General features: G+C 41.0%; 2 protein-coding genes across 3 annotated transcripts in view; both read left to right on the top strand.

Annotated features, from left to right (window-relative positions):
* LOC311034806 (uncharacterized protein) overlaps positions 1-25,879 on the top strand; it is a 313,846-nt gene that overhangs the window by 52,857 nt on the left and 235,110 nt on the right. The gene's annotated exons all lie outside the window — the stretch shown is intronic.
* Positions 4,191-23,332, top strand: LOC311034829 (lysosome-associated membrane glycoprotein 1-like). Of its 2 annotated transcripts, none has more exons than XM_084042850.1 (6): positions 4,191-4,352; positions 9,133-9,830; positions 11,890-12,009; positions 14,476-14,542; positions 16,226-16,396; positions 20,926-23,332. In XM_084042850.1, the coding sequence occupies exons 1-6, from the start codon at positions 4,304-4,306 to the stop codon at positions 21,063-21,065; spliced, it is 1,245 nt and encodes a 414-aa protein (XP_083898976.1). In that variant the 5' UTR covers positions 4,191-4,303; the 3' UTR covers positions 21,066-23,332. The 2 variants fall into 2 exon arrangements, with proteins under 2 accessions (XP_083898976.1, XP_083898975.1); XM_084042849.1 differs by having other exon boundaries at positions 16,214-16,396.

Raw genomic sequence — 25,879 nt, 5'->3', positions numbered from 1 at the left:
GGGGCGCAAGTGAGTGAGATATAGGACACATATTGATTATTTCTCACAACTATTATTCTTGTCATTCCTCGTGACAGTGTGTGTGTGTGTGTGTGTGTGTGTGTGTGTGTGTGTGTGTGTGTGTGTGTGTGTGTGTGTGTGTGTGTGTGTGTGTGTGTGTGTGTGTGTGTGTGTGTGTGTGTGTGTGTGTGTGTGTGTGTGTGTGTGTGTGTGTAGGCCTACCCATGTGACTGATAGTATGTCCTCATATCTCTTCTCTCTCCCAGCAGCATTACTCTGATGTGTTTTTTGGTGCTCAAACTTTTTAAGATTTTAAGATTATACTATCATTTGACAATATTGTTTTGTATTTTTTGTTTGACCTGATTTATTTCCTTCTTTTTTTGTAATTAACCGTTTGTATAAAATGTGTAACTGAATAATAAATACATTGAAAACATTAAAAAGTGCAACATTTACGTGATGCGTCCGTATTTGTCAGTTTGAGGTTAAACAACAGCATGTGAGAAGAACCGCACATGATAAGTAGTGGAAAATGTACTCATATATTTTATTTAAGTAAAAGTATCAATACTGCAATATAGAAATACTCCGTTACAAGTAAAATTCAGGAATTCCAAATATACTTGAGTAAAAGTACAAAAGTATTGGTATCAAAATGTTGGTATCAAAAAGTAAACTAAGTAAGTACCAAAGGTAAAAGTACTAAAATGTTTGAAAATAGCAGATCTACAAGCTCACAACGCTTGTAGATCGGCTATTTTCAAACAGCCTATGTTTAAAATAGGGCTAAAGTGGTTAATGTATGTTCTATAATATAATAATTGATAATGGCAAAGTAATGAGTAACTAAAGTTTTCAAATAATTGTAGTGGAGTAAAAGCACAAGATGTGCCTCTGAGATGTAGTGGAGTGGAAGTAAAAATACTGAAAACTGGAAATACTCCAGTAAAGTAGAAATACCTCAAAATTGTACTTAAGTACAGTACTTGAGTAAATGTACTTAGTTACTTTACACCACCGCACATGATGATTGATTTGCTCATGAAAGATGGTGACCCGTCATTGAGGTGAGTGAAAATGCATGTGAACAAAAACTGCACATGATTAAAAGTGGTGACTTGTGTCATTGTGTTGAATGACTCATCACCAAAGCACGAGCTCATAGGATGACACCAAGGCAGAGTGACACGGCAATAAGTTTATTAAATACATACAGTACATACATACACAGAGTACCATCTCTCCATCTCTGTCTAAAGAAAACTCACAAACATGAGAAAAAGTTGAAATATGAAGATACAAGGTTTCTGCCCGACAACAACTATATCATGTACCTTTGAACAAGAAGCCACATCACGAGGCCTTATGATATACGAGTTAAGTTATACAGTAAGGAAGACTGGACATGAATAGGAACATATGGTTGGGCCTGCATGTATGACAGTGGTGGAAAAAAGTACTCACATGTTTTAAGTAAAAGTATCAGTACTGCAATGTATGTTACAAGTGAAAGTCCGGAATTCAGAATTTACTTGAGTAAAAGTACAAAAGTGTTGGCAAGTACAAGTAAAAGTACCCATTAGGCACAATATCCCATGTCACATGTTTCCAAATGTATAAAAATCCTTTGAAAATAGCAAATCTACAAGCTCACAGCGCGTCGCAAAGCGACGCATTATGTGAGCTTGTAGATCTGCTATTTTCAAATTGCCATGGCTGATGTGGTTAATGTGTGCTTTACAAAGTAACTAAAGTTTTCAAATAATTGTAAAGAGTAAAAGTACAATATTTTCCTCTGAGACGTATAGTGGAGCAGAAGTAAAAGTGAATATTGGAAATGCTCCACGCAGTCAAGTAAAAATACCTACACATTTTGCTTAAGTGCAGTACTTGAGTAAATACTTTGCTGTAGAAGGAGAATATACCCATGTTTGTTCTATAGGTGGGTGTACTGTTACCAGATGGTTGTTTTCGCTCCCTAGTATTGTGGCTGTGGGTGTCACTCAGATTGTGCAGAGATACTAGGATGTGGGTCAATCCTCATGCATCACAACAGTCATGCTGTAGACCCAGTCACAGGCTGAAGGCAAAAAAAAGTGAGCACAAAGTAAACACATTAACAAGTCTATCAATCCTACTATAATTCTAGTAACCTCTGTGCGTGCGTTTGTAGTGGTGGTGGTGGTGAAGCTACCCGGTTCTCCCCACTGGCTGGACCAATTGCTCTGATTTTGCACACAGCCATTGACCATTACCATCTGAACTTAACTGTGAAGCCCGTTTTTCAATTTCATCAAATCTCAGCTTCTTATTAGCGTTTATGTGTCAAACAATGTCGCCTCCCGGGTTGCCAGATCATGTGCGCATATCCCCCCACGGATGCGCTGCGCCGACCGGGTATGGTCTAGTATAACCTAATTTTCACACTTCGTCGCCTTGCTAAACTAATGGCCTAAGTCATTTTTTTTCAGGACAAATAAAAAACTGATCCAAAACAAAACTATCTGATATTTCTTAAACATGTCACCCAAAATGTTTATAACAAATTATGACTATTTAAATAGGAATAACACTGTCTGTCAGTTATGTAACATAAGAGATTTAAATAGGTTTAAATAGGATTAAATCTGACTTAGGCCAAAACAAAAATGACAAAATAGCCTAAATCAGTAAATAATTTGGCCTAAGTCACAAAACCATGTGACTTAGGCCCAAAAAAATGTCTATTTTATCCTAAGTCACACTAGGGAGTTAGGCCATTATAATAAAAGGGGAGTGAACAGCATGATCCTTTTCAATTAGGAGATGGGCGATTTTACCAGTGTCATGAGGAGCTGAGGAGCAAAAATATCATTTTCCTCAAAAAATGACTTAGGCCATTAGTTTAGCAAGGTGATGACTTGTAGGTGTAACTTGCATGATATCCTAAATTATAAGTAGAAAGACTTCAGTGTTTCATACATTTGCTTTTTGGTTTGTCGTGTGGGTCAATGACAATAAACAATCATCGTCATCTGAATTTGGTTACATACACTCTGAGTTACAGACCTGTAAGGGTCCATTTGGTTACAGTACCCTCTCTGACCTGTAGGGTCCATTTGGTGTTAAATGAACACAGGGCTGGGGATTTTAGAGTGCACTATTTATGAATCTTTAATTAATTGTCTCTTTGTGCTTTGGTTTATAACTAGTTTATCCTATTTTAGTTTATAGGTTCATAGTTAAATCACAGGGCTGTGTTTTATATCCATTGTTGTTGTAGGCCTACAGGGGGCGCTACAGGGGGCCTACAAATCAGAATTTAGGCAGCAGACACTCTTTATTCAGAGTGATTTACAGTAAACAATGTAAACACATCAAATAAAGACAGACATTGCATTCCATTAAGGCCCTGTGTATTCAATTCATCGAGATACAGATGCACTTCTTCCAGTAACCTGGGCAGCTGGAATTTCTGGGCACCTTTTTTTTCTCGGGACCACTGGGCACCTCTGGGCCGATTAATCCACAACACTGGGCACCTCTGGGCCGATTAATCCACAACACTGGGCACCTCTGGGCCGATTAATCCACAACACTGGGCACCTCTGGGCCGATTAATCCACAACACTGGGCACCTCTGGGCCGAGTAATCTGGAACACTGGGCACCTCTTGGTGAGAACAGTGGGCACCGGAGGGGCCGAGTAATGCTCAATAGCTCAATAGCCTATATGGGCACCTTTTGGTGAGAACAGCACACTGGGCCCGCAGAGGCCAAGTCATCCGGAACACTACGGGCAACTTTCATAAATTCATAAATATGAGTGAGGATTTTTTTTTTACAGAAATTGTTAAATTGGCACATCTTAAGGTTAGAGAAGAATCAAATAATGAATGTGCTTTGGAAAATGGAGATTTTTTATACATTTCATACATTTTGAAAACTTTTACTTTTGCACTTGCAATATATTTTGACACCAATACTTTTGTTTGAATTGTTGAATTCCGGACTTTTACTCGTAACAGAGTATTTATACATTGCACTGATACTGTTACTTAAGTAAAAAAATTGGAGTACTTTTTCTGCCAACAGATTAACCTCACATCACCAGTCTTGTTTTACCAACAGAAGCACGGTTCGTTTTTAGTTTCGTTTCCAGTGCAGTGATACTTAAAGAGCTGCGATCAGTCAGTCAGATGAGAGAACAGCGCACACACACTCTCACTCACACACAAGCTGCAGGAGGGCACGCACACACACACGGACACACAGCCTCTCAATCTGATCAATAATACTCATATTCATATCGATCTGGCACAATGAAGACTGGATTAGTATTGTTCTGTGTTGTCTGCGCTGCGGTGTCAGGTAAATGAATACTCATTATGTAACTCTCTTTATACTTATTACTGTTTCCACATGTTTTATGATGTTACTTTATGGACAAAATGTTCCTTTTTCAGGTAATTTCTTTACACGTGTTTCTCAGACCATTGTCTAAGAGACACTAAATGGAAACAAAGTAACAGACTGTCATGATTTGATTGTGTTTGGAAATCCCTCGACGCGATTTTGTTTCCAATCGTGTGTGTGTGTGTGTGTGTGTGTGTGTGTGTGTGTGTGTGTGTGTGTGTGTGTGTGTGTGTGTGTGTGTGTGTGTGTGTGTGTGTGTGTGTGTACGCAGTACGTAAGCCATGGTTGGTGCCAATATGGCTATGTAATATCTGTGTAATAACAGCCTAATAACAACAATAATAAATACAACTATAAGATCAACCCTACAAGTAACATCTAAGAATGATCCTGTTATGAAAAGTATTCCCATAAACCTTTTAAACACTTGTGTGGGAGGAAACAAAACAGCCTGTGCGAGTTTGGGAACTTTTGGGCAACGCTAGCCCTGAAACATGACTGTTATGACCGTCATGGATTGACTTCAACCTGGTGTTTGAGCGTTCTCCCTTTTTAGTCCGTACATCTACATAAACGTTCATATTTCAAATATAAAGTACTTACTTGGCCACTATGGCCATGGATGTGTAAATGATGTACGGACCCTCAAAAGTACCCGTATATTCCGTATTGTTCAATAAAAAGCCTTTTAAACCGATCGGTGGACATTTTCTCCGTATTTTCAACTTCGTGACCTTCGTGGCTAGGCGGTGTATTGCACTCTCTGATACATTATAACTCTATGAGAAAATGGCCACCAATCGGATTAAAATGCTTTTTATTGAACAATATGGAAGATACGGGTACTTTTGAGGGCCCATACATAATTGTAACATCCGTGGCCATAAGGTATGAACTTTATATTTGAAATGGAAACGTTAATGTAGATGTACGGACTACGGACCAAAAGGGGAGAAAGTGCAAACAGTATGTTGAAGTTCATCCATGACGGTCCGTCTTGTGATCCATGGCTATCAAAACTGTAGCCTACATTTAATACCTTTGTAATAATAGCCTAATAATAATAATACCAATACTACTACTAATAATAATAATGACAACAACAACAATAAGATCAACCCTACAAGTAACATGTAATTATTCTGTTATAAAAAGTATTCACATAAACTTATAAACACATGTGTGGGGGATTTCCTTTTGCCTACTGTATGTGAATAGTTTATTAACTTTTGGGTAAAGTTAAAAGTTTAATGAAAGTTTAATGAGAGACACACTTTTTCTCTGATGTTTCTATAAGGCTGTATAACATGCAAAAGTGGTTGTTTATTATAATTTATATTATTTTACAGTGTTTAACTTCCTCCTCATGTTTATAGATAAAGAGTTTCCTCATTCTGCAGCTCCTCAGGTCACATGATGCTGAGTGTGGCAACCGCATAAAGGCTCACTCCGCAAGTTTTCACATGCAGTGGAAAAACAAGAAATCTGTGTGGAAAAAAAACACCTTTTACAAAATATATATTTTATTTAATACAGTGATTCTCAAACTTCCCCCAGTCTGGTAAGCATCCCTTAACTTTGAGAGTGTACAAATGGAACCAAATGGACCCTTACAGGTCAATTTGGTTCCATTTGTACACTCTCAGAGTTACAGACCTGTAAGGGTCCATTTGGTTCCAGTTGTTACATTCAGAGTTACAGACTCGTAAGGGTCCATTTAGTTCCTAATCCTAACTATCAATCCTTTAGCTGGGGGACCCCCTGGGGACCCCCTCAGGGACCCTGGGCGGTCCCCGAACCGCACATTGAGAACCACTGATTAATAAATACATATATCTCAAGCCAACCATTAGTTTAAACTGTACAGTTTAACCTTACATATTGTTTCTTTTTGGATCGCGGACTGCTGCTTTTCCAGTGTGTGTTTTTCTCTCACTGTGTTGTGTCTTGTAAAAGGAGTTTCCATGTTAATATTAACCAGGCTGCAGTAACTCTGACCGTAACCTGAACCATCATAAACGCTTGTACTTTGACCCTGTCATCTATTCAGACAAAGACCATGCTGGTTCCCCTGATGTGGATATTATACGCTTATTGATAGCGATCAGACATTGAGTTTGACCATATTAAAGGAGTAGTTCGCCCAAAAAATGACTTATTTTTTATTAATTACACAGCCCATGAAGCATTGCATTTATGGAGATTTTTTTTTGTTTTTGTCGCATTCCTATAAGCCAATAATTTGATGACCGGCGTTTTCTCCGGTAGGAGACTCAAAGAGTCTCCTTTGTGTCTCCTATCGGAGACATTAGCATCTTTCTGCTGGTCATCAAATTATTAAAAACTAAAACATCTCCATGAATTCAATGCTTCATGGGGTGTGTAATTGAAAATAAGTACTTTTTTGGGGTGAACTACTCCTTTAAAACCTGTACGTCCATGTTTAGAATTTATATGTTTTTTTGTTTTTTTTGTAAATTAATGCCCTACTTTAGTGGTTCTCAGCCTGTGGGTCGGGGTCATCCAGGGGGGTCCCCATAGGATTTGGGGGGAGGGGGGGGGCCCAGATGACAGTGAAGTGACAATTTAAGGACTTTTAAGACTTTTTTAATGCCTTGGGAAAAAAAGAGAAAAAAAATCTTTACTGCATCAAAAGTAATCAACAAACTATACTTTAAAAACTGGTCAAACATTGACCAAATATATTAGAGGCAAAGATTGTGAAAATAGCCGATCTACAAGCTCACAACGCCTCGCGTTGCGAGGCGTTGTGAGCTTGTAGATCGGCTATTGTAGATCGGCTAAGGTTGAGAACCATTGAGCTATTCAGACAAAGGCCATGGTTTATATGAGTTCCCCTCATGTGGGAATACCCTGTACTATGTACCAATCAGACATTGATTCTGACCATATCGTTGTTGTCGGGCAGAACCCATGTATCTCCATGTTATGTTTTTGTTTCTCTCTGTAAATGAATGCCCTATTTCATCATACAAGAGTGTCTCTCAAAGGTAGTGAAAATAGCAGATCTACAAGCTCACAACGCCTCACATTGTGAGCTTGTAGATCGGCTATTTTCACTATTCTAAAATGTTTTGATAGATAATGATAAAAAAAAGGAATGGGCATACAAGGATTCCTTCCGCCAGACAGCAACGACATAATGCATTTTGTGTACAAACAACCCCATGTAAAACCCCATAGTTCAAAGGTAATCGGGTCGGAATCCCCCCCCCCCCCCCGGCAAGGGCGGATATCAGGCTTTTTAGTCTTCAGGCAGAGGCTCTGAGCCTCTGAGAGCAGAGGCGTACGCTCATTGGGGCCAACGAGGCCATGGCCCGGTCTGTAAAGCCCTGCCCCCCCAGGGGGAAAAAATCAAAAAATCAACATAACAACATTAGCGCAGCCCCTCACCCTATTCTGTTGTAGCCAACCACAGAAAGTCGCTTATTTGCATTCGGCCGAATTGTTAATGAGTGGCCATTAAAAACCGGTTTCCCCGTCAAACCGGTTCTCTTGCCAGGTAAACAGTATAAAGAGGGGCCAGGAATAGCTCCACATGTCATTATTGTTGTGACTTAAGAATCTGGCCCGGTCAACGTTAGAACCCACCATACGCTACTGTCTGAGAGTATTGGTGAGGATGGAAAGAGTAGAGCTGTCACCATTACAAATTTAAGTTGATGATTAATTGTCGCTCAAATAATTACGATTAACGATTTAATTGTGTGTTTGGCGTTGAACATTATTGGAACATATTATGAAGCCTTTTAGGCTTCTTAATCAAAAATTGCAGAAATATCAGATCTACAAGCTTACAGTACAACGCGTCACTTTGTGACGCGTTGTAAACTTGTAGATCTGATATTTTTCTTGGAAACGATTATGCAAAAATAATTGCGATTATCTCAAATAATTGCAATTAGACGATTATGTAATAATTGTGACAGGCCTAGGAAAGAAGCAGTCCAAGTACAGAGTCAGCTCAGGTCCAGTGTATATGACGGACAAGTCCGTGATATAAGTAAAATCTCCGCAATATGATTATTGCGAGCAGTTTTTTTATCGAGATTGACGATAATAATGATTATGGTCCCACCCCTTACTGTCTCGATATGAACGTTACACGGTGCTGCGTTCACACTGGCAGCGACAAAGATACCGGCTATCATTCTTTTTCAATGGAAGCCAAGCCAGCGACATGAAGATACAAAGATACATCCCACGTTTGTAGCTGCTACAAAAGCTACAACAGCTACAAAGCTACACAAACATTGAGCTGGTTTCGACTTCAACAGCTTGTAAAGCTACAAAGCTACACATTATGCAGTGTAAGCTTTGTATCTTTGTGTCTTTTGTATCTGTCAGTGTGAATGCAGCATCGCGGTAGCCATCTTATACGTAGGAGGAGACTAACTAGAAAGTTAGACACGAGCGCAAACGATCTACGTCCTGCCCGGCAACAATGTTAACGTTACAACGACACACTGGCTGTAGACTCCTCCTCCTGGTGGTTACGTCTCTTGAGGTACTTGGGGGTACCTCTGGAGCTACAGGTACCCACGGCAGAGGGGTGTGGTTTTGCCTTTAGCGGCGTGCTTTAGCCTGCTGGTACCATTTTGGAAATGACAACGTAACCAGCTGGAAACCAGCTGTAGGTAGAGTCTCACGCGCCAGCCAGATGCACTTTGTAACGGACTGGACCTTTTCTCTCTGTTTTTTTCTGTGTCTGTAGCCCTGTCATCCACTGAAGAGAGGAGGGCTGACGTCAAACCGGCTGCTAGTGTCGGCCCTGCAGCTGAGTTTGACACTGATAACACCACAACCTTAGCACCCACGCCTACACCAGCCACAACCACCACACCACCCGAACCACCCACAACCACCGTACCACCCAAACCAACTACAACCACCGTACCACCCAAACCAACTACAACCACCGTACCACCCAAACCAACCACAACCACCGTACCACCCAAACCAACTACAACCACCGTACCACCCAAACCAACTACAACCACCGTACCACCCAAACCCACCACAACCACCGTACCACCCAAACCAACTACAACCACCGTACCACCCAAACCAACCACAACCACCGTACCACCTAAACCAACTACAACCACCGTACCACCCAAACCAACTACAACCACTGTACCACCCAAACCAACTACAACCACCGCACCACCCAAACCAACTACAACCACTGTACCACCCAAACCAACTACAACCACCGCACCACCCAAACCCACCACAACCACCGCACCACCCAAACCCACAACCACCTTACCACCCAAACCGACCGATCCTGTACCCACGCCCACCACCAACCTGACGGCGGGGAACTACAGCGTCAAGGCGGCGGACACGGGCGTGACGTGCCTCATGTGTCACATGGCCGTGCAGATCCGGCTGCAGAAGGACGAAAAGGTAACCGTCAGCAGTTCTTCGTTGAACCATGCGGAGCGTGGATGGATTCAAGTTCTCAGTGGCCACGACTGATTTCAGTCATATTCATAGTCATAGATAGCCTGGTAAACCCCCCCCCCATAAGGAAATCTCGTTTGTATTTGATTTCAGTATTGAGTCTGGCATGAGGGCCTGTTTGGGTTTTTGGCTGTGGGCGGGAGCTGGGCGGGAGTAGTACCGGCGTTGACTGACAATCCCTTCAGCCAATCAGCAGTTCGTTCCACCACCACCACAGAGCAATGTGACGCAGGGGGACTTTTGAAAGGACTATGCCGAAAATAGGTTGCTTTATTCACCTAGGCTGTGTGTTTTCCACTTCCTGTCGATTTCATTGGCTATCATTGGTCATCTGACCAGTTTCATTGGATTTCATTGGATCAAATCGACAGGAAGTGGAAAACACACAGCCTAGGAAACAGGTGAATACGGATACAAGAGCATCACTGCCCGCCCCTGCCGGTTCTCTGAATTTGTATTTTTAAATAGGCTCTGTCATGATTAATTGACCGCATATATGAAGTTAAACAACTAAATGCTACCCGAAAAATATCTTAAAAGTAAATTCCGTGCCACAAAAAAACAGAAGTTTGAGAGCGTTTTGAAGTTTTAAAACAGCGGAGAGAGTTTTAATGGCCGCCGTTTGTTTTCGGCTCCATCCGGGTTCACTCGGGTTCCATCTGATTGGCCAACGTCCGCTGTCAATCACAACGAACAATGAGCGAGGACGCTGATTGGAGAGTCCATTTTGTGGACGACGCAGAAACGTCCAGATAAGCCCGCAGGCCACACCCAATTTCTGAAATCAAATGCAAATGAGATTTCCGGAAGGTAGGGGGGGTGGGGGGGGGGGGGGGGGGGCGGGGGTTACCAGGCAAAGTCATAGAGGCCAGCATGATGCATGTTGCGCAGCGAAAATAGCCGATCTACAAGCCCTCAACGCGTTGAGCTTGTAGAAAGGTTGTCTTCGGGTTTTTACGCATCTGTGTCATTTTAGATTTCTTTGGCTATTCAAAAATAGCAGATCTACAAGCTCATAGCGCGGCACCGAGTGCCGCGCTATGAGCTTGTAGATCTGCTATTTTTTTTAATCGTGAAAAAAAAGGTTTTATATTTTTCTCCGAAAAACTGTACTCAGGTCTTAATGGGTTAAGATTAGAGCATTTGAAGTGCATGCGTCCCCTTGGGTTCTAAAACGTCCTCTGCATCCCTGATGACACGTCAGTGACACCTGACTGTTTATCATGTGACTGATGATGATATCCTATCAGGTCAGGAGTCACTCTGTCCCAGTTTTTAAAGGTCAGGGTTGAGATGACACACTTAAAGAATACATTTTGTTATTGTCGTCGGCAACTTCTGGAGAGGTTTGTCTTCAGTTATTGAACTTGACCCGGTACTCACTGGGTCACAGACACATTTTCATTGGTACATGAACCCAGTGGTGTAAAGTAACTAAGTACATTTACTCAAGTACTGTACCTTTTTATACATTTTGAGGTATGTTTTACTTTACTGGAGTTAGTATTTCCAATTTTCAGTACTTATACTTCTAGGCCTACTCCACTACATCTCAGAGGCAAATATTGTACTTTGTACTCCACTACAATTATTTGAAAACTTGAGTTACTAGTTACAGTACTTTGTAGATTTTGATTAATATTACAAAACATACATCACTCACTTCAGTCCTATACACATTTTGACAATTTGACAATAGCCGATCTACAAGCAGCTTGTAGATCGGCTATTTTCAAAATATTTTTATACATTTGAAAACTTGTGAAATGGGACATTCTGCGCAATGAGTACTTTCTACTTTTGGTACTATAAGTACATTTTGATACCAATACTTTTTGTACTTTTACTCAAGTCCATTTTGAATTCCGGACTTTTACTTGTAACAGAGTACATTTTATATTGCAGTATTGATACTTTTACTTAAGTAAAAACCACCACTGCATTCTATGTATGTGTTTACCTTGTTCACTGTAAGTCACTCTGGATCTTTTTTGTTCGACAGACCGCCTCATTGTTTACAGTCGTACCCAAGGACACCACAGCAAGCGGCGATTGTACCAAGGACCAAGCCACCCTCAAGCTGACCTTCAAGCAGGGATTCATCACCTTCTTGTTCAACAGGGTAATGTTCATGTCCCATCTAATACACACCACATCACCTCCATGTTCAACAGGGTAATGTTCATGTCCCATCTAATACACACCATATCACCTCCATGTTCAACAGGGATTTTTTTTTTTGGGGGGGGGGGGGGGGACTTTGAGATGACAGTGAAGACTTGTAAGACCTTTTTAAACCTGACAAACAAAGAAAGAAAAGGAAAAAAAAGACCATTACTGCATCAAAAGTAATCAACAAACTACTCTACTATAAAAAACTGGTCAAACAATTGCCAAATGAGAAAGAGGCGTTGTGAACTTGCAGATCTGCTATTTTCACAATATTTATCTGTGGAACCGAGTCAAACTAGGGATGCGTTTGGAAATATAGCACTGAGCGCACTGACCAATACAAACTAATACGTGAGTGTGCTCCCGGTGTGCATTTCCAACGCACACTAAATGTAATGCTTCAACTCCTGTGTTCAAGTTGTATGGTTTTATACCGGTTCTTCAGTTTAGTTTAGTCTAGTCTAGTTGGAGGAAGAATAACAAGATTACATACTGAACCTAGATTTCCCCCATTTTAATACATATACACAGTCAAATCCACAGTATTCATGTAACTGAGAGAGTTACATTTGTACACTCTCAGAGTTACAAATTAATTAATGAACTCTGAGAATTAGTTCGGTATTAAAAATAAAAATGAGCAGGTGTGTCTTGAGGAAGCAACATAACATTCTTTAAAACATGTTTGGAGTGCATGCACGAATCACAGGATCCACACGCGCGCGCGCGCGCACACACACACACACACACACACACACACACACACACACACACACACACACACACACACACACACACACACACACACACACACACACACACACACACACACACACACACACACACACACACACACACACACACACACACACACACACACACTCTTTAAAAGGGCATCCGTTGTAGAGATGTCATAGTGGAAGTAAAACTCTGAGGGGGGGGTGGTTTGAATTAAAGGGGAAGTTAGACTATAGAGGCCTCTGATTCTTGTGACAAGAGGGGAACTTTGCTCAAAGCCGTGAATCAGGGGCCACAGCCTGTGTGTGTGTGTGTGTGTGTGTGTGTGTGTGTGTGGGGGGGGGGGGGGGGGCTCATCAGGAGCTGTTAGGGTACTTTCCGTGTCTTCCTCAAGGACACTTCAACACTGTAGGAGCTGGGAATCGAACCTGTGAACCTTCCAAATCCCCGGCTAGAAAGGGGAAGTTTGAGTACAGAGGCCTGATGCTCTCGTGACAGCCAGAAACACTGATCAGAATGATGAATCAATGTCAGACCTGCTGTGAACTCTCTGTACATCCTCCAGTAGTCAGAGTGAAACCACCAAACATCCACATCAGCACATCTGTTACAGAAGAACCTCACATCACACGGTCTGCCCTGTGACTAACCTGACGCTCAGTGGTCTAAAGTAACTAAGTAAATTTACTCGAGTACTGAACTTTTTCCCCCCAAAAATTAGGTGTTTTTTTTTTTTTTTTACTTTACTGGAATATTATATACTTTTACTTCTAATCCACTGAAACTCAGTGGCAAATATTGTACTTTTTACTCACAATTATTATTCTTTTACACTGCAATTATTTGAAAACTTTAGTTTCTAGTTACTTTGTATATTTTGATTATTATTACCAAACATGCATTAACCACTTCAGCCCTATATGCATTTCGGCCATTTGAAAATAGCAGATCTACAAGCTCACAATGCGTCGCGGTGCGACGCATTGTGAGCTTGTAGATCTGCTATTTTTAAAAGACCTCACATCACACGGTCTGTCCTGTGACTTGACGCTCTCCCCATAGTCACTGTCACCACAATGCCGCAGTCATCAATATATCCATGACCACGCTACTGTTATATAAAAAAATAAAAAATAAATACAAACTAAATACAAACTAAGCTATGATGACTAAAACTAAGACTAAATATAATGACAATTTCGTCAACAAATAAAAACTAGACTAAAATGTTAGTGAGATCCAGTGAAGAGATCCAGTAGAACTAAAAGGTTGCACTCGGGTGTTGCACTCTGAAAATAGCCGATCTACAAGCTCACAACGCGTCGCACTGCGACGCGTTGTGAGCTTGTAGATCGGCTATTTTCAGCATGCGACCAAGTGTAAAATCACCCATTACGACGCCATCAAGGCACCGCCAAATACATTTTAGTCGACTAAATCAACTGCAGATTTAGTCGACTATAATCTTATGATATTTAGTCGACTAAAACTAGACTAACAGTAAAACATTTCAGGTGACTAAAATATGACTAAAACTACATGGAATTTTATTCAAAAGACTATGACTAAAACTGAATCAAAATTTGCTGTTAAAATCAACACTGGTCTTATTTTAACATGTATTTGACCAAATAACGTGACGTATGTTTCCTTGTCTTGTCTTGTCTTCTCTCCTCAGAGTAAAGCTGACAATGACGTCTACGTGGACTCTGTCTCCATCTTCCTGTCCTACCCGCTGGGCTCTGGTGAGTGACCGTCACTCTAAACACACTGTTTCTCAAACCTTTTCATGCCAAGGACCCCTAAATTGATATACATTTGGCCGCGGACCCCCATTTGAAAAGATACCAGTTCATTTTCGCTGTAAGAAAATATAAATATTCAAAGATATGCACACTTTTTCAAGGATTTTCAAAACGCCGCGCTATGAGCTTGTAGATCTGCTATTTTTGAATAGCCAAAGCTACGTGGTTAAAAATGATTGTGACGCTATGTTAACACTGGGGACCCCCTGGTACTCCCTCAAGGACCACTGGTTGAAAACCACGGCTCTAAACCACACCGTTTCTCAAACCTTTTCATGTCAAGGACCCCTCAATGAGACCAGCCATGCACAACAGACCTTTAGTTTACTGTTTATTTATGTTTTAGATCCCCATTAGTGAGTGCCTCAGCAGTGACTATTCTTCCCGGGGTCAAACAGTACAATTGAAAACATTACAGTGCAATTAAAAAAATACAATTGACGAGAACAAATAAAAATAATTAAAGAACCGATACATTTCCCATGGTGGAGGCTATGCATGGCAGGGCCGTCCTCTTCCCTGAGCCAGGTCTAACCCTGACCGCATACCATAAAATGACCTACTGTACTACAGTGTTGTTTTACCAACACAAGTCAAATCAAATCTTCAGTGTCAACATATCTATTTATAACTCAGGGCACGGCGGCTACACAAACTGACACATATTTACATAGGAACGAACGGCATTCATGGGCCGCTGGTTGAACTTCCTTGTTTGTGACGTGCCTTTTGTTAACCCCATTAAGACCTGGAACGCATCTGTGTCACTTTTTGATTTGAGCTAAACAAGCATTATTTTACACTTTGGCTATTCAAAAATAGCAGATATACAAGCTCATATATGAGCCTGTAGATCTGCTACTTTTCAAAAATCGTGAAAATGTGTGAAAATCTTTGAATATATATTGTTTTAAAGCGAACATTTTAAAACTCAGATCTTTGCTTCTGGGGGGTCCCTGGAACAACATATTTTGAGATGGGGGTCGGCGGCCAAATACATATAATTTTGGGGGTCCTTGACATGAAAAGGTGTGAGCACTACTGATATAGAAACATATGTTTTCTTCAGAATACTGTTGGGATTTAGAAGACATTTGTAGAATCGGCTTCAGGTCTTAATGGGTTAAGACATACTTTATAAACTGTATCATAGACACAATCTGTTGGATTTACTGTCAGTCTAACACTGCCTGCTGGGAACAGCCATCTGCCTTTGACGGAACTGTTAAACTTAAAGCTATGCAGACGGGCCGGTTTCACCGTTTTACTCTGTTGGAGGAAGGAGTGGAAGAAAGGCTCAGATTTCTTACTTGACCGCGCTGTGAGCTTGTAGATCTGGTATTTTTGAAAAATCTTGAAAATTAGCTTAACCCATTAAGACCTGGAACGCATCTGTGTCATTTTAGATGTCTTTGGCTATTCAAAAATAGCAGATATACAAGCTCATAGCGCGGCACCGAGTGCCGCGCTATGAGCTTGTAGATCTGCTATTCTTGAAAAATCGTGAAAATTATTTTTTTCACCCACTTTTTTACCTTGTAAACCTGTGATGTTCCAATAAACCTGATTGTGATTAAATACGATACTTAATAACACATATAATAAATGCAGGCCACTTTGCAGCCACGGAGTTCTCCCAGACCAACAGCTCGGTGCGTCTGTTTGACGCGCGCATCGGACACTCCTACTCCTGTAAGGAGGAGTCGGTGTACATGGGCAACAAGCTGTACCTGGACGTCACGCAGAACCGCATGCAGGCCTTCAACCTGACCCAGGCCAAGGACTTTGGTGCACGTGAGTACCTGGACACGCACGCACGCACGCACGCACGCACACACACACACACACACACACACACACACATGTAGGCCTTCTTCAACCAGGCCAAGGAGTTTCGTGCATGCAAGTGCCCTCGTCCAGATCTGATTCATTTATTTGGACACGCACACAGCGCGCACGCACGCATGCACGCGCGCACACACACACACACACACACACACACACACACACACACACACACACACACACACACACACAGACACACACAGACCCAGGCCAAGGAGTTTGGTGCACGTAAATCTTCTCGTCCAGATCTGATTCATGTATTTGGACACACACACACACACACACACACACACACACACACACACACACACACACACACACACACACACACACACACGTACACGCACACGCACACGCACACGCTTGCGCACGCACACATTTAACATCTTTAATTGGTAAATGGTGCATTTATATAGCACTTTTATCCAAAGCGCTTTACATAGATTGTGCATTACATTCACCCATTCACACACACATTCACACACACACACACACATTCACACACACATGCACTTTCACACACACATTCACACACACATTCACACACACATTCACACACACATTCACACACACATTCATACACCGATGGCAGAGGAAACCATGCAAGAGACCAACCTGCTCATCGGGAGCAAGTAGGGGTTCAGCGTCTTGCTCAAGGACACTTCCACACTAACGCTGGGGGAGCCCGGGATCGAACTGGGAACCCTGCTGTTACTACCCCTGAGCCACTGCCAACCGCCCCCCACGATTCATTCATTGCGTTCACATTTAACAATACATTCTTGAACACAGGCTGGCTCAACTGGCTGGTCTTTCTATAGGAACAGTGACTGAAGTGACTTCTGCATTTACAGCCGTGGTACAGACATCAGTCACTATAGGATGGGAAACGGTGGTTTGTGGACGGTGATGGCTGCACGCACATCTCTGTGTGCTATGTGAGGACAGACATGAGCATTAGTGTGACATGTGAGGACATACAGAAGAGAAACTCTTGCCTCAGGTGACTGAGAATGTGACTGTCACTGTTGATGACAAATACATAGAGCCTACATGGGCAACTGGCGGCCCGGGGGCCACATGCGGCCCCCACCTTCACTTAATGCGGCCCCACAGGTTAATATCGGAATAGTGGTATATTATTGATTTCAGTTGTTTACAATTCCAAACATACAAACATGACCCGCTTTAATTACTTGATTTTTGAAAACGTGGACTGTTTCAAAAATGTTATCTTGGATGGGGGGTCCCTGGCACAAAATATTTTCAGATGAGGGTCCGTGTGGACAAATATATATTAATTTAGGCGGTCTGCTGAATGCCTACGTTGTAAATTGAATCGGCTTTTTGACTTCTACTCCACTACATCTCAGAGGCAAATATTGTATTCTTTCTCCACTACATTTATTTGAAAACTTTAGTTACTAGTTACTTTGTAGATTTTGATTATTATTACAAAACATACATTAATCACTTCAGCCCTATATATTTCGGCCATTTGAAAATAGCCGATCTACAAGCTCACATTGTGAGTTACTTTTGGTACTTTAAGTACATTTTGATACCAATACTTTTGTACTTTTACTCAAGTACATTTTTAATTCCGGCAGCCATACAACCTGTCAAACTGGCCTGGAATATAATTAATATAATAATAATCCCTCCCCCTCCATCCTCATCACCAATCAGAAGCAGGAAGTCTCTGACCCTGTTTGACCTGCACAGTGGAGTCACTGTTGCCAGATGTTGCGGGAGGAACAAGCAACCAGGTCTATGAAAACAAGCCTAAAAGAGGTGACTATATATAGGCCACATGAGCATTGACTATTTACATCGTATCATGATGTAAAACACATCGGCTATTTGGAAATAGCAGATCTACAAGCTCAAAACGCGTCACACCAAAAATCTTGACAAAGATTTTGAAAACGTGGACTGTTTCAAAAATGTTGATCTTGTATGGGGGGTGCCTGGCACAAAATATTTTCAGATGAGGGTCCGTGTGGACAAATACATATTCATTTAGGCAATCCTTGATACCACTGGTTTAAACAACATTATAGGAAACAAAGCCCACATAATCAACTACACTCTAGAAACAAGCAACAAAAAAACACACAACCCGCATCAACCAATATTTACAAGAGACTTAACAGGAAAACAAGTCCAAAGTCACTTAATAATTAGCAGACATGGCAACACTGTGGTTGGATATACCACTACGGCAGGATTCTTATCTCGTTGTCAGTCAGTTGACTCCATTTCAGGAACAGGTTCTGCTGACTCACTTCCACACATTCCAGCTGCTTCTTTCAAAGCAATAGAAAAAGTAGTCACATGTTTTCCCAGTACCGCGGGAAGTAGGGGTGCGGGGGGTGCGGCCTGAGACCTGAGGCCATTCTTTCAAATGTTTTCTAAATCCTAACAGTTTTTTGAAAAAAATCAAAAGAGAAAAATGTCAAGATTTTTCAAAAATAGCAGATGTACAAGCTCATATCGCGGCACTCGGTGCCGCGCTATGAGCTGGTATATCTGCTATTTTTTAATAGCCAAAGAAACCTGAAACGACAGTCACAGCTATGCGTTCCAGGTCTAAATGCGTTAAAGTACCAAAGTTAAAGTAGAAAGCACGCATTAAAGCACTCATTATGCAGAATGTCCCGTTTCACAACTTTTCAAACGTATACAAATCATTTGAAAATAGTCGATCTGCAAGCTCACAATCGCGACGCATCGTGAGCTTGTAGATCGGCTATTTTCAAACGGCCCCAAATGTATATTATAGGGCTGAAGTGGGTACTGTATGTTTTGTAATCATAATCTAAATCTTTTAGGGTCCCTGAACCAATTCATTTTCAGTGAAACACTCTGAACTGGTTCTGAATTAGGCGGCGGAAAGAAATAATGGAACCGGTTCAATCCCGGTGGTAAAAAAAAAAGGGTGTGTGTGGTGACGTTCTCAGTCACCTGAGACAAGAGTTTCTCTTCTGTATGTCCTCACATGTCACACCAATGCTCATGTATGTCCTCACATAGCACTGAGATGCGCGTGTCCGCAAACCACCGTTTCCCACCCTATAGTGACTGATGTCCGTACCATGGCTGTACATGCAGAAGCAGTGGTGTAAAGTAACTGAGTATATTTACTCAAGTACTGTACTTAAGTCAAGTTTTGAGGTTTTTTTTTTACTTTACTGGAGTATTTCCAATTTCCACTACATCTCAGAGGCAAATATTGTACTTTTACTCCACTACAATGATTTGAAAACTTTAGCTACTTGTTACTTTGCAGATATAAATGATTATTATAAAACATACATTAACCACTGTAGCCCTATTTTATACCTAGGCTATTTGAAAATAGCAGATCTACAAGCTCCCAACATGTCGCGATGTGATGTGCTGTGAGCTTGTAGATCTGCTATTTTTGCAAACATTTTGATACCAATACTTTTGTTCTTTCACTCAAGTAAATTTTGAATTCCGGACTTTTACTTGAAACGGAGTATTTCTACATTGCAGTATTGATACTTTTACGTTTTAAGTAAAATATCTGAGAACCTTTTCCACCACTTCCAATGCACATGTCTGTCCTCACATAGCACACAGAGATGTGCGTGCATCCATCACCGTCCACAAACCACCATTTCCCATCCTATAGTGACTGATGTCTGTACCATGGCTGTAAATGCAGAAGTCACTTCAGTCACTGTTTCTATTCTACATGCCAGTGAGCTATAGAATTAAATGTTATATTATGTTAAGGGCACGGTCCCACCGCACTTTTATTTTACCTCTGGGGCGGAATCTGCCAATGCTTTGTCAATGCAAATGTGGGGATTCGAGTGAAATATGCACAAGACCATTTCAATCAGAAACACTCTCGTCTTAGTAGATAAAGAACCATTTATTGCCACAAATGGAATACAGTTAAGCTTGGCGTTAAAGCTCTGCTCTTGGGAGAATATTCACTGAACTTTGTCGAAGCAGCCTGCTAAGCATACAGTATATTCAGAGAATGCTTAAGCAAATCCCCATAGGGATACAACGTCAACAATAGCAGTACATTGACAAAATTCTTTGAAAATAGCAGATCTACAAGCTCACAATGAGTCGCGATGCGACGCATTGTGAGCTTTGCGACGCATTGTGAGCTTGTAGATCGGCTATTTTCAAATGGCCAAAATGTATATAAGGCTGAAGTGGTTAATGTCTGTTTTGTAATAATAATAAAAATCTACAAAGTAACTAGTAACTAAAGATTTCAAATAATAGTAGTGGAGTAAAAGTACAATATTTTCCTCTGAGATGTAGTGGAGTAGAAGTAAAAGTACTGAACATTGGAAATACTCTAGTAAAGTCAAAAGTAACTCAAAATTGTACTCAAGTCCAGTGCTTCGGTACATGTACGTACTGAGTTACTTTCCACCACTGCGCATAGTTTAAAAGTAATATTATGTTGACTGTGTATGTTCCAGCTGACATGTGCAAGGCGGACAGACCGAACTACAGCGTGGCCATCGGCGTGGGCGTCACCCTCCTGGTCCTCATCGTCATCGTGGTCATCGTCTATCTGATCGGACGCAGAAAGAGGGCCAGCGGATACCAGTCCCTCTGAGGGGGCCCCCGGGGGTCCCTATGTTTCCCCCCTCCCCCACACAGGTCACACTCCCACGAGTGCGCACGCTCAACCACGACCACGGCTGTGATGTGATCTCTAGGGGCTGAGTTATATATGTCGACGTTATATCGATATTGTGATATTGTGAGACTAGATATGATCTGGGAGTTTGGATATTTGAAAACCGTGATGTGGCCTGAGTGTTGTCTTTTCCTAGTCTCAACCACTTAAAGGGGTAGTTCACCCCAAAAATTACATATTTTTCCTATGGATTAGTCGCCCCATGTCTCATTCCTAAGTCAATAATTTGATGACTGGCAACGGTTCCGGTAGGAGACACAAAGAGTCTCCTTTGTGTCAAATTATTGACTTAGGAATGAGACATGGGGCGACTAATCCATAGAAAAAAAGTGATTTTGGGGGTGAGCTATGCCTTTAACCCATTAAGACCTGAGGACGCTTCTAAACATTTTCTATATCCTAACAGTTTTTCGGAAAAAGATATAAAAAAATAATTTCTACGATTTTTTTAAAATAGCCAAAGAAATCTAAAATGACACAAGATGCGTTCCAGCTCTTAATGGGTTAAGCCTTATTTTATACTTCACATTATAAATGTTCAAAATCAGTGAAATTAGTCAATTTTTTAAAAATTGAAAATTAAAAAGTTTGGAATTGATATCGATGAGAGATATTAAGACAAAAAAATGCTGTGATTGTTGTCCATGTCCCCCACCCAGCCTTACTGTCAGACTCAGGGGCTAAACTGCACTTCCACACTGTCGCTGTTTTCAATTTTATTTTATTGCTTCACTGTTTAATGTTTACAATCAATGTCACTTACATTAGTTTAGAAACCTTTGGCACAAAACAACATTAAAGGGAATCCACATGGGATTTTTTTTTACATCATTTTGAATGTTACAATCTGTCTGTTGTCTCTCCCTCTCCTGGCGGAGGGAGGTAATTGCAACTATGTCTGTTAACCCATTCAATCCGGGAACTCTGTCATTTTTAGATTTCTTTGGCTATTCAAAAATAGCAGATATACAAGCTCATAGCACGGCACCGAGTGCCATTTGTAACCCAAGTCTTTGCTTCTGGGGGTCCCTGGAACTAAATATTTGACAAATGTTCACTTTAAAAATATATATATTCAAAGATTTGCACAAAATATTCACGATTTAAAAAAAACTAAAAACACTTGTAGATCTACTATTTTTGAATAGCCAAAGAAATCTGAAATGACAGACGCACGTTACCGGCTTCAATGGGTTAACCAGGGTGTAGGGAGACCAGCTCCAACCCACTGCACATGTACCAGTTAGATTGTATTTGAACCCAGTCATTCTCAAACCTTTTAATTTCAAGGACACCCAGTTTAATATGCATTAGTCCACACGGACGCTATAACTCTGAGAGTTATGGCGTTACAGACCAGAGTTACAGACCAGTAAAGCTCCATATGGTTCCTAAATATCAACCAATCGGAACTGCTTCAAGGACCACTGGGGGGGGGGGTCCATGTACCCCACTTTGAGAACCACTGGTGTAGCAGTGTATCCCCATGGAACCCCCCAAAAAACACAAACAAAAAGGGAAAATATTTGATGATTTTTTTATCATCAAATGTTGACAATAACGGCATGACCCAAAAACCATGCGTTGCACTGATTGATTAGAATCTCACGTAGCCTCGTTGTTTCTGCATTCTAAGTATGGATTCACTGGCATTGGAGGACAATTTTTAACCTGAACATTATTATGGGATGTTTAACCATTAACCACTTAAATTATTTTATACTTTGCTATTCAAAAATAGCAGATCTACAAGCTCATAACGCGGCACCGAGTGCTGCGCTATGAGCTTGCAGATCTGCTATTTTTGAATAGCCAATGTATAATGGTTAAAGTGGTTACACAGTTTTAATGTAGCCTTTATGTTTCTACATTCTAAGTATGGTTTCACTGGCATTGGAGGCCTGTTCTTAGCCTGAACATTATTATGGGATGTTAAATGGAAGAGGAATTGTAAACTTGCTGAAATGTTATTTTTGTCTCTTTGTGTTTGAAAAGGGAATAATACGTGATTACTCTCCATACGTTATGAATGATTATGTGTGTGCCGGTCAGTTCTGCAGTAGTACATATTCTTTGTGAAATTGATATTGAGATAAATTGAGGGATTTTAATGTACAGTTCTGTCACCATCTTTACTGTACAAACTGTTTTTTTTTTTTGCTAATAAAGTTTAATAGAGTGTATTAGTGTATCTCTGTCCTGTTTTGATATTTCTTCATCAATATGAACTGGAATGTTTAACTGTTTGCTACGACACGTGATATTTCTATCTGCTAGAACAGGGGTCTTCAACGTTTTCAGGCCAAGGACCCCCTAGCTGAGAGAGAGATGAAGCAGGGACCCCCCTCTATATTGTATAAAAATTGTGTTTCAGATGTAACTTTTTTTGTTCACTTGGTCTGCGATCTTTTCCCTCTATACCAAACACTTCTTTGCCAAAAAATAGCCGATCTACAAGCTCACAACGCCTTGCAGCGCAAGGCGTTGTGAGCTTGTAGATCTGCTATTTTTTGGCTAAGTTCTCATCAGAAAAGGGATGCTAGGGTTCAAGTGGTTGAGGTGAAAAAAAAAAAAAATATCACATCACACAAAGAGTTGGCGGACCTCCTGTAGTAACTCTGAGGACCCCCTAGGGGTCCCGGACCCCCTGTTGAAGACCCCTGTGCTAGAAGAAGGGAACAACATCAAAACTATAATAGTCTATATTATTACCATTGCATTATTTAGGTTGAATTTCTATGTTGGTCAATGTGAAACCTCATAACAAAGAATTTCTTTCTTTCGAAAAAATGACTAATAGTCAATCTACAAGCTTGTAGATTGACTATTTTTGCTACTTTTGAAAAAAGAAAATCAATGTGAAAGTGGCTGTGGATTTTATAAACATTGAACCAATGAAAAGTATTAAAAACAGCTTGTGACTATAATAATAACTACTTTGCATCCATTGGAACAGGTTCCTTTGCCAGACGCCTGCCTGCCTGTCTGTCCCACCCTCTTTTCCTCCCCAGCCATTCAGGAACGCTTCAGATTTCAACCACCAGGGGCAACAGAGCAGGTCTGGACTGGCTACCAATAGGCTCTATGCACTCTCTGCCAGGGCTTCTCAAAGTGGGTGCCACGGCACCCTAGGGTGCCTTGACGCAAGTCCAGGGGTGCCTCAGAATACTTTGATAATATTTGGAATTTATCAATGTCACTTCAGTTTAACCCCTTTAACCACCCTCTATATACACTTAATACAACGGACCTGAGTTAAACTGTACTTGCGTTCTTTTTCAGCCTACATTGCACCAAGTCTCTTCACCAAACATAGAAGATCTACAAGTTCACAACGCGTCACAAGCTTGTAGATCGGCTATTTTTGGTGAATGTTCCACCCAGAATAGGAATGCTGGGGGTTTAAGTGGTTAAACGTCAAGTATAAAAGTTATTTTCAGTCTGTCCTAAATAATGGAAACAAATATTCTCTCCAATCTTCCTCATGACATACTGTATCTTTGGGGGATAGATTTACATGTTTACGTACCGTTAATATGACAAAAGGTGCAATAAAGTAACAATGTAATTCAGGGGTGCCGTGGATGAAAAGGTTATTTACAGCAGTGACCTGAGAACCACTGCTCTATGCAATGATACTAATGAAGAGCTCTGTTCCATTCTGGTCAAACAAAACAGAGTCAGGGTGCTGATATTGTGCATGTTGGCTCACTGGAAACACTCTGCTACACCAAGTGGCTCTAAAATGTGGGGTCCAGGGACCCTCATGGTTCCGTAAGGGATTTCCAAATTGCCCCATACGAGTGTGTAACTCTGAGAGTGTACAAATGGAACCAAATGGACCCTTACGGTTCCATTTGGTTCCATTTGTACATTTCCATTTGAGTTATGGGGGACATGAGTTATGGGGGACATGGAAATTGAAAACTCAGAGAACCACTGTGCTACACTAAATGGAACAGAGCCTTCATTAGTATCAGTGGTAACACACACCTGTGAATGTCTTCACAATGTGGCTGCTGTGGATAGAGCCTATTCCCTATTCTGTGCACTGACTGACAAGGGACAGGTGAATGTAATCAGACTGGAAGGTTTGCTGGTCTAGCCTATAAATCTACAACCAACCAAATACCCCTATACACAAAATGCCACACACACACACACACAAAATGCCTAAAATGATTTACACTGTTCACTTATAAAGTGGTTTGTAGGTGTGTTGCCTACTAGGAATTTGTTGCTTCTGAGTCTGGCAGAACCAGGTCTCCTGGTCTTGTTTTTTTTAACGTTTCCTGAGAAGTAAAAGTTCCTTGAAAGTTCAAGGTTTCTGCAGGACAGCGACGATATTAATCTTAATTGTCCTTTTGCTTGAATTCTTATGGTCTATATGTTGCTCCAGTGGTCAAAGTACAAATCTTGACATATTCTTACTGCTCTTTTAGTGGGTTCAAAGCTGCACTGCATTTTTAAATACATTGTTGGAGGAACTTTGAGACGATGTGGGATTCATTATGAATAATATTTACACATATTAACCCATTAAGACCGGGAACACTTCTGTGTAATTTTCAGATTTCTTTGGCTATTAAAAAAATTGCAGATCTACAAGCTCATAGGACTATGAGCTTGTAGATCTGCTATTTTTGAATACCCCCCCTACCCTAAATACAGTATCCTCCCCAAAAATAGCAGATCTATAGACCCTCAGAGGCCGACCTCTTCCAAGTGGG

Source organism: Gymnoscopelus microlampas (genome assembly GCF_963454915.1).
Source record: "Gymnoscopelus microlampas genome assembly, chromosome: 19".
NCBI classification, from domain to species: domain Eukaryota; kingdom Metazoa; phylum Chordata; class Actinopteri; order Myctophiformes; family Myctophidae; genus Gymnoscopelus; species Gymnoscopelus microlampas.
This window is presented reverse-complemented; position numbering and strand designations above follow the sequence as displayed.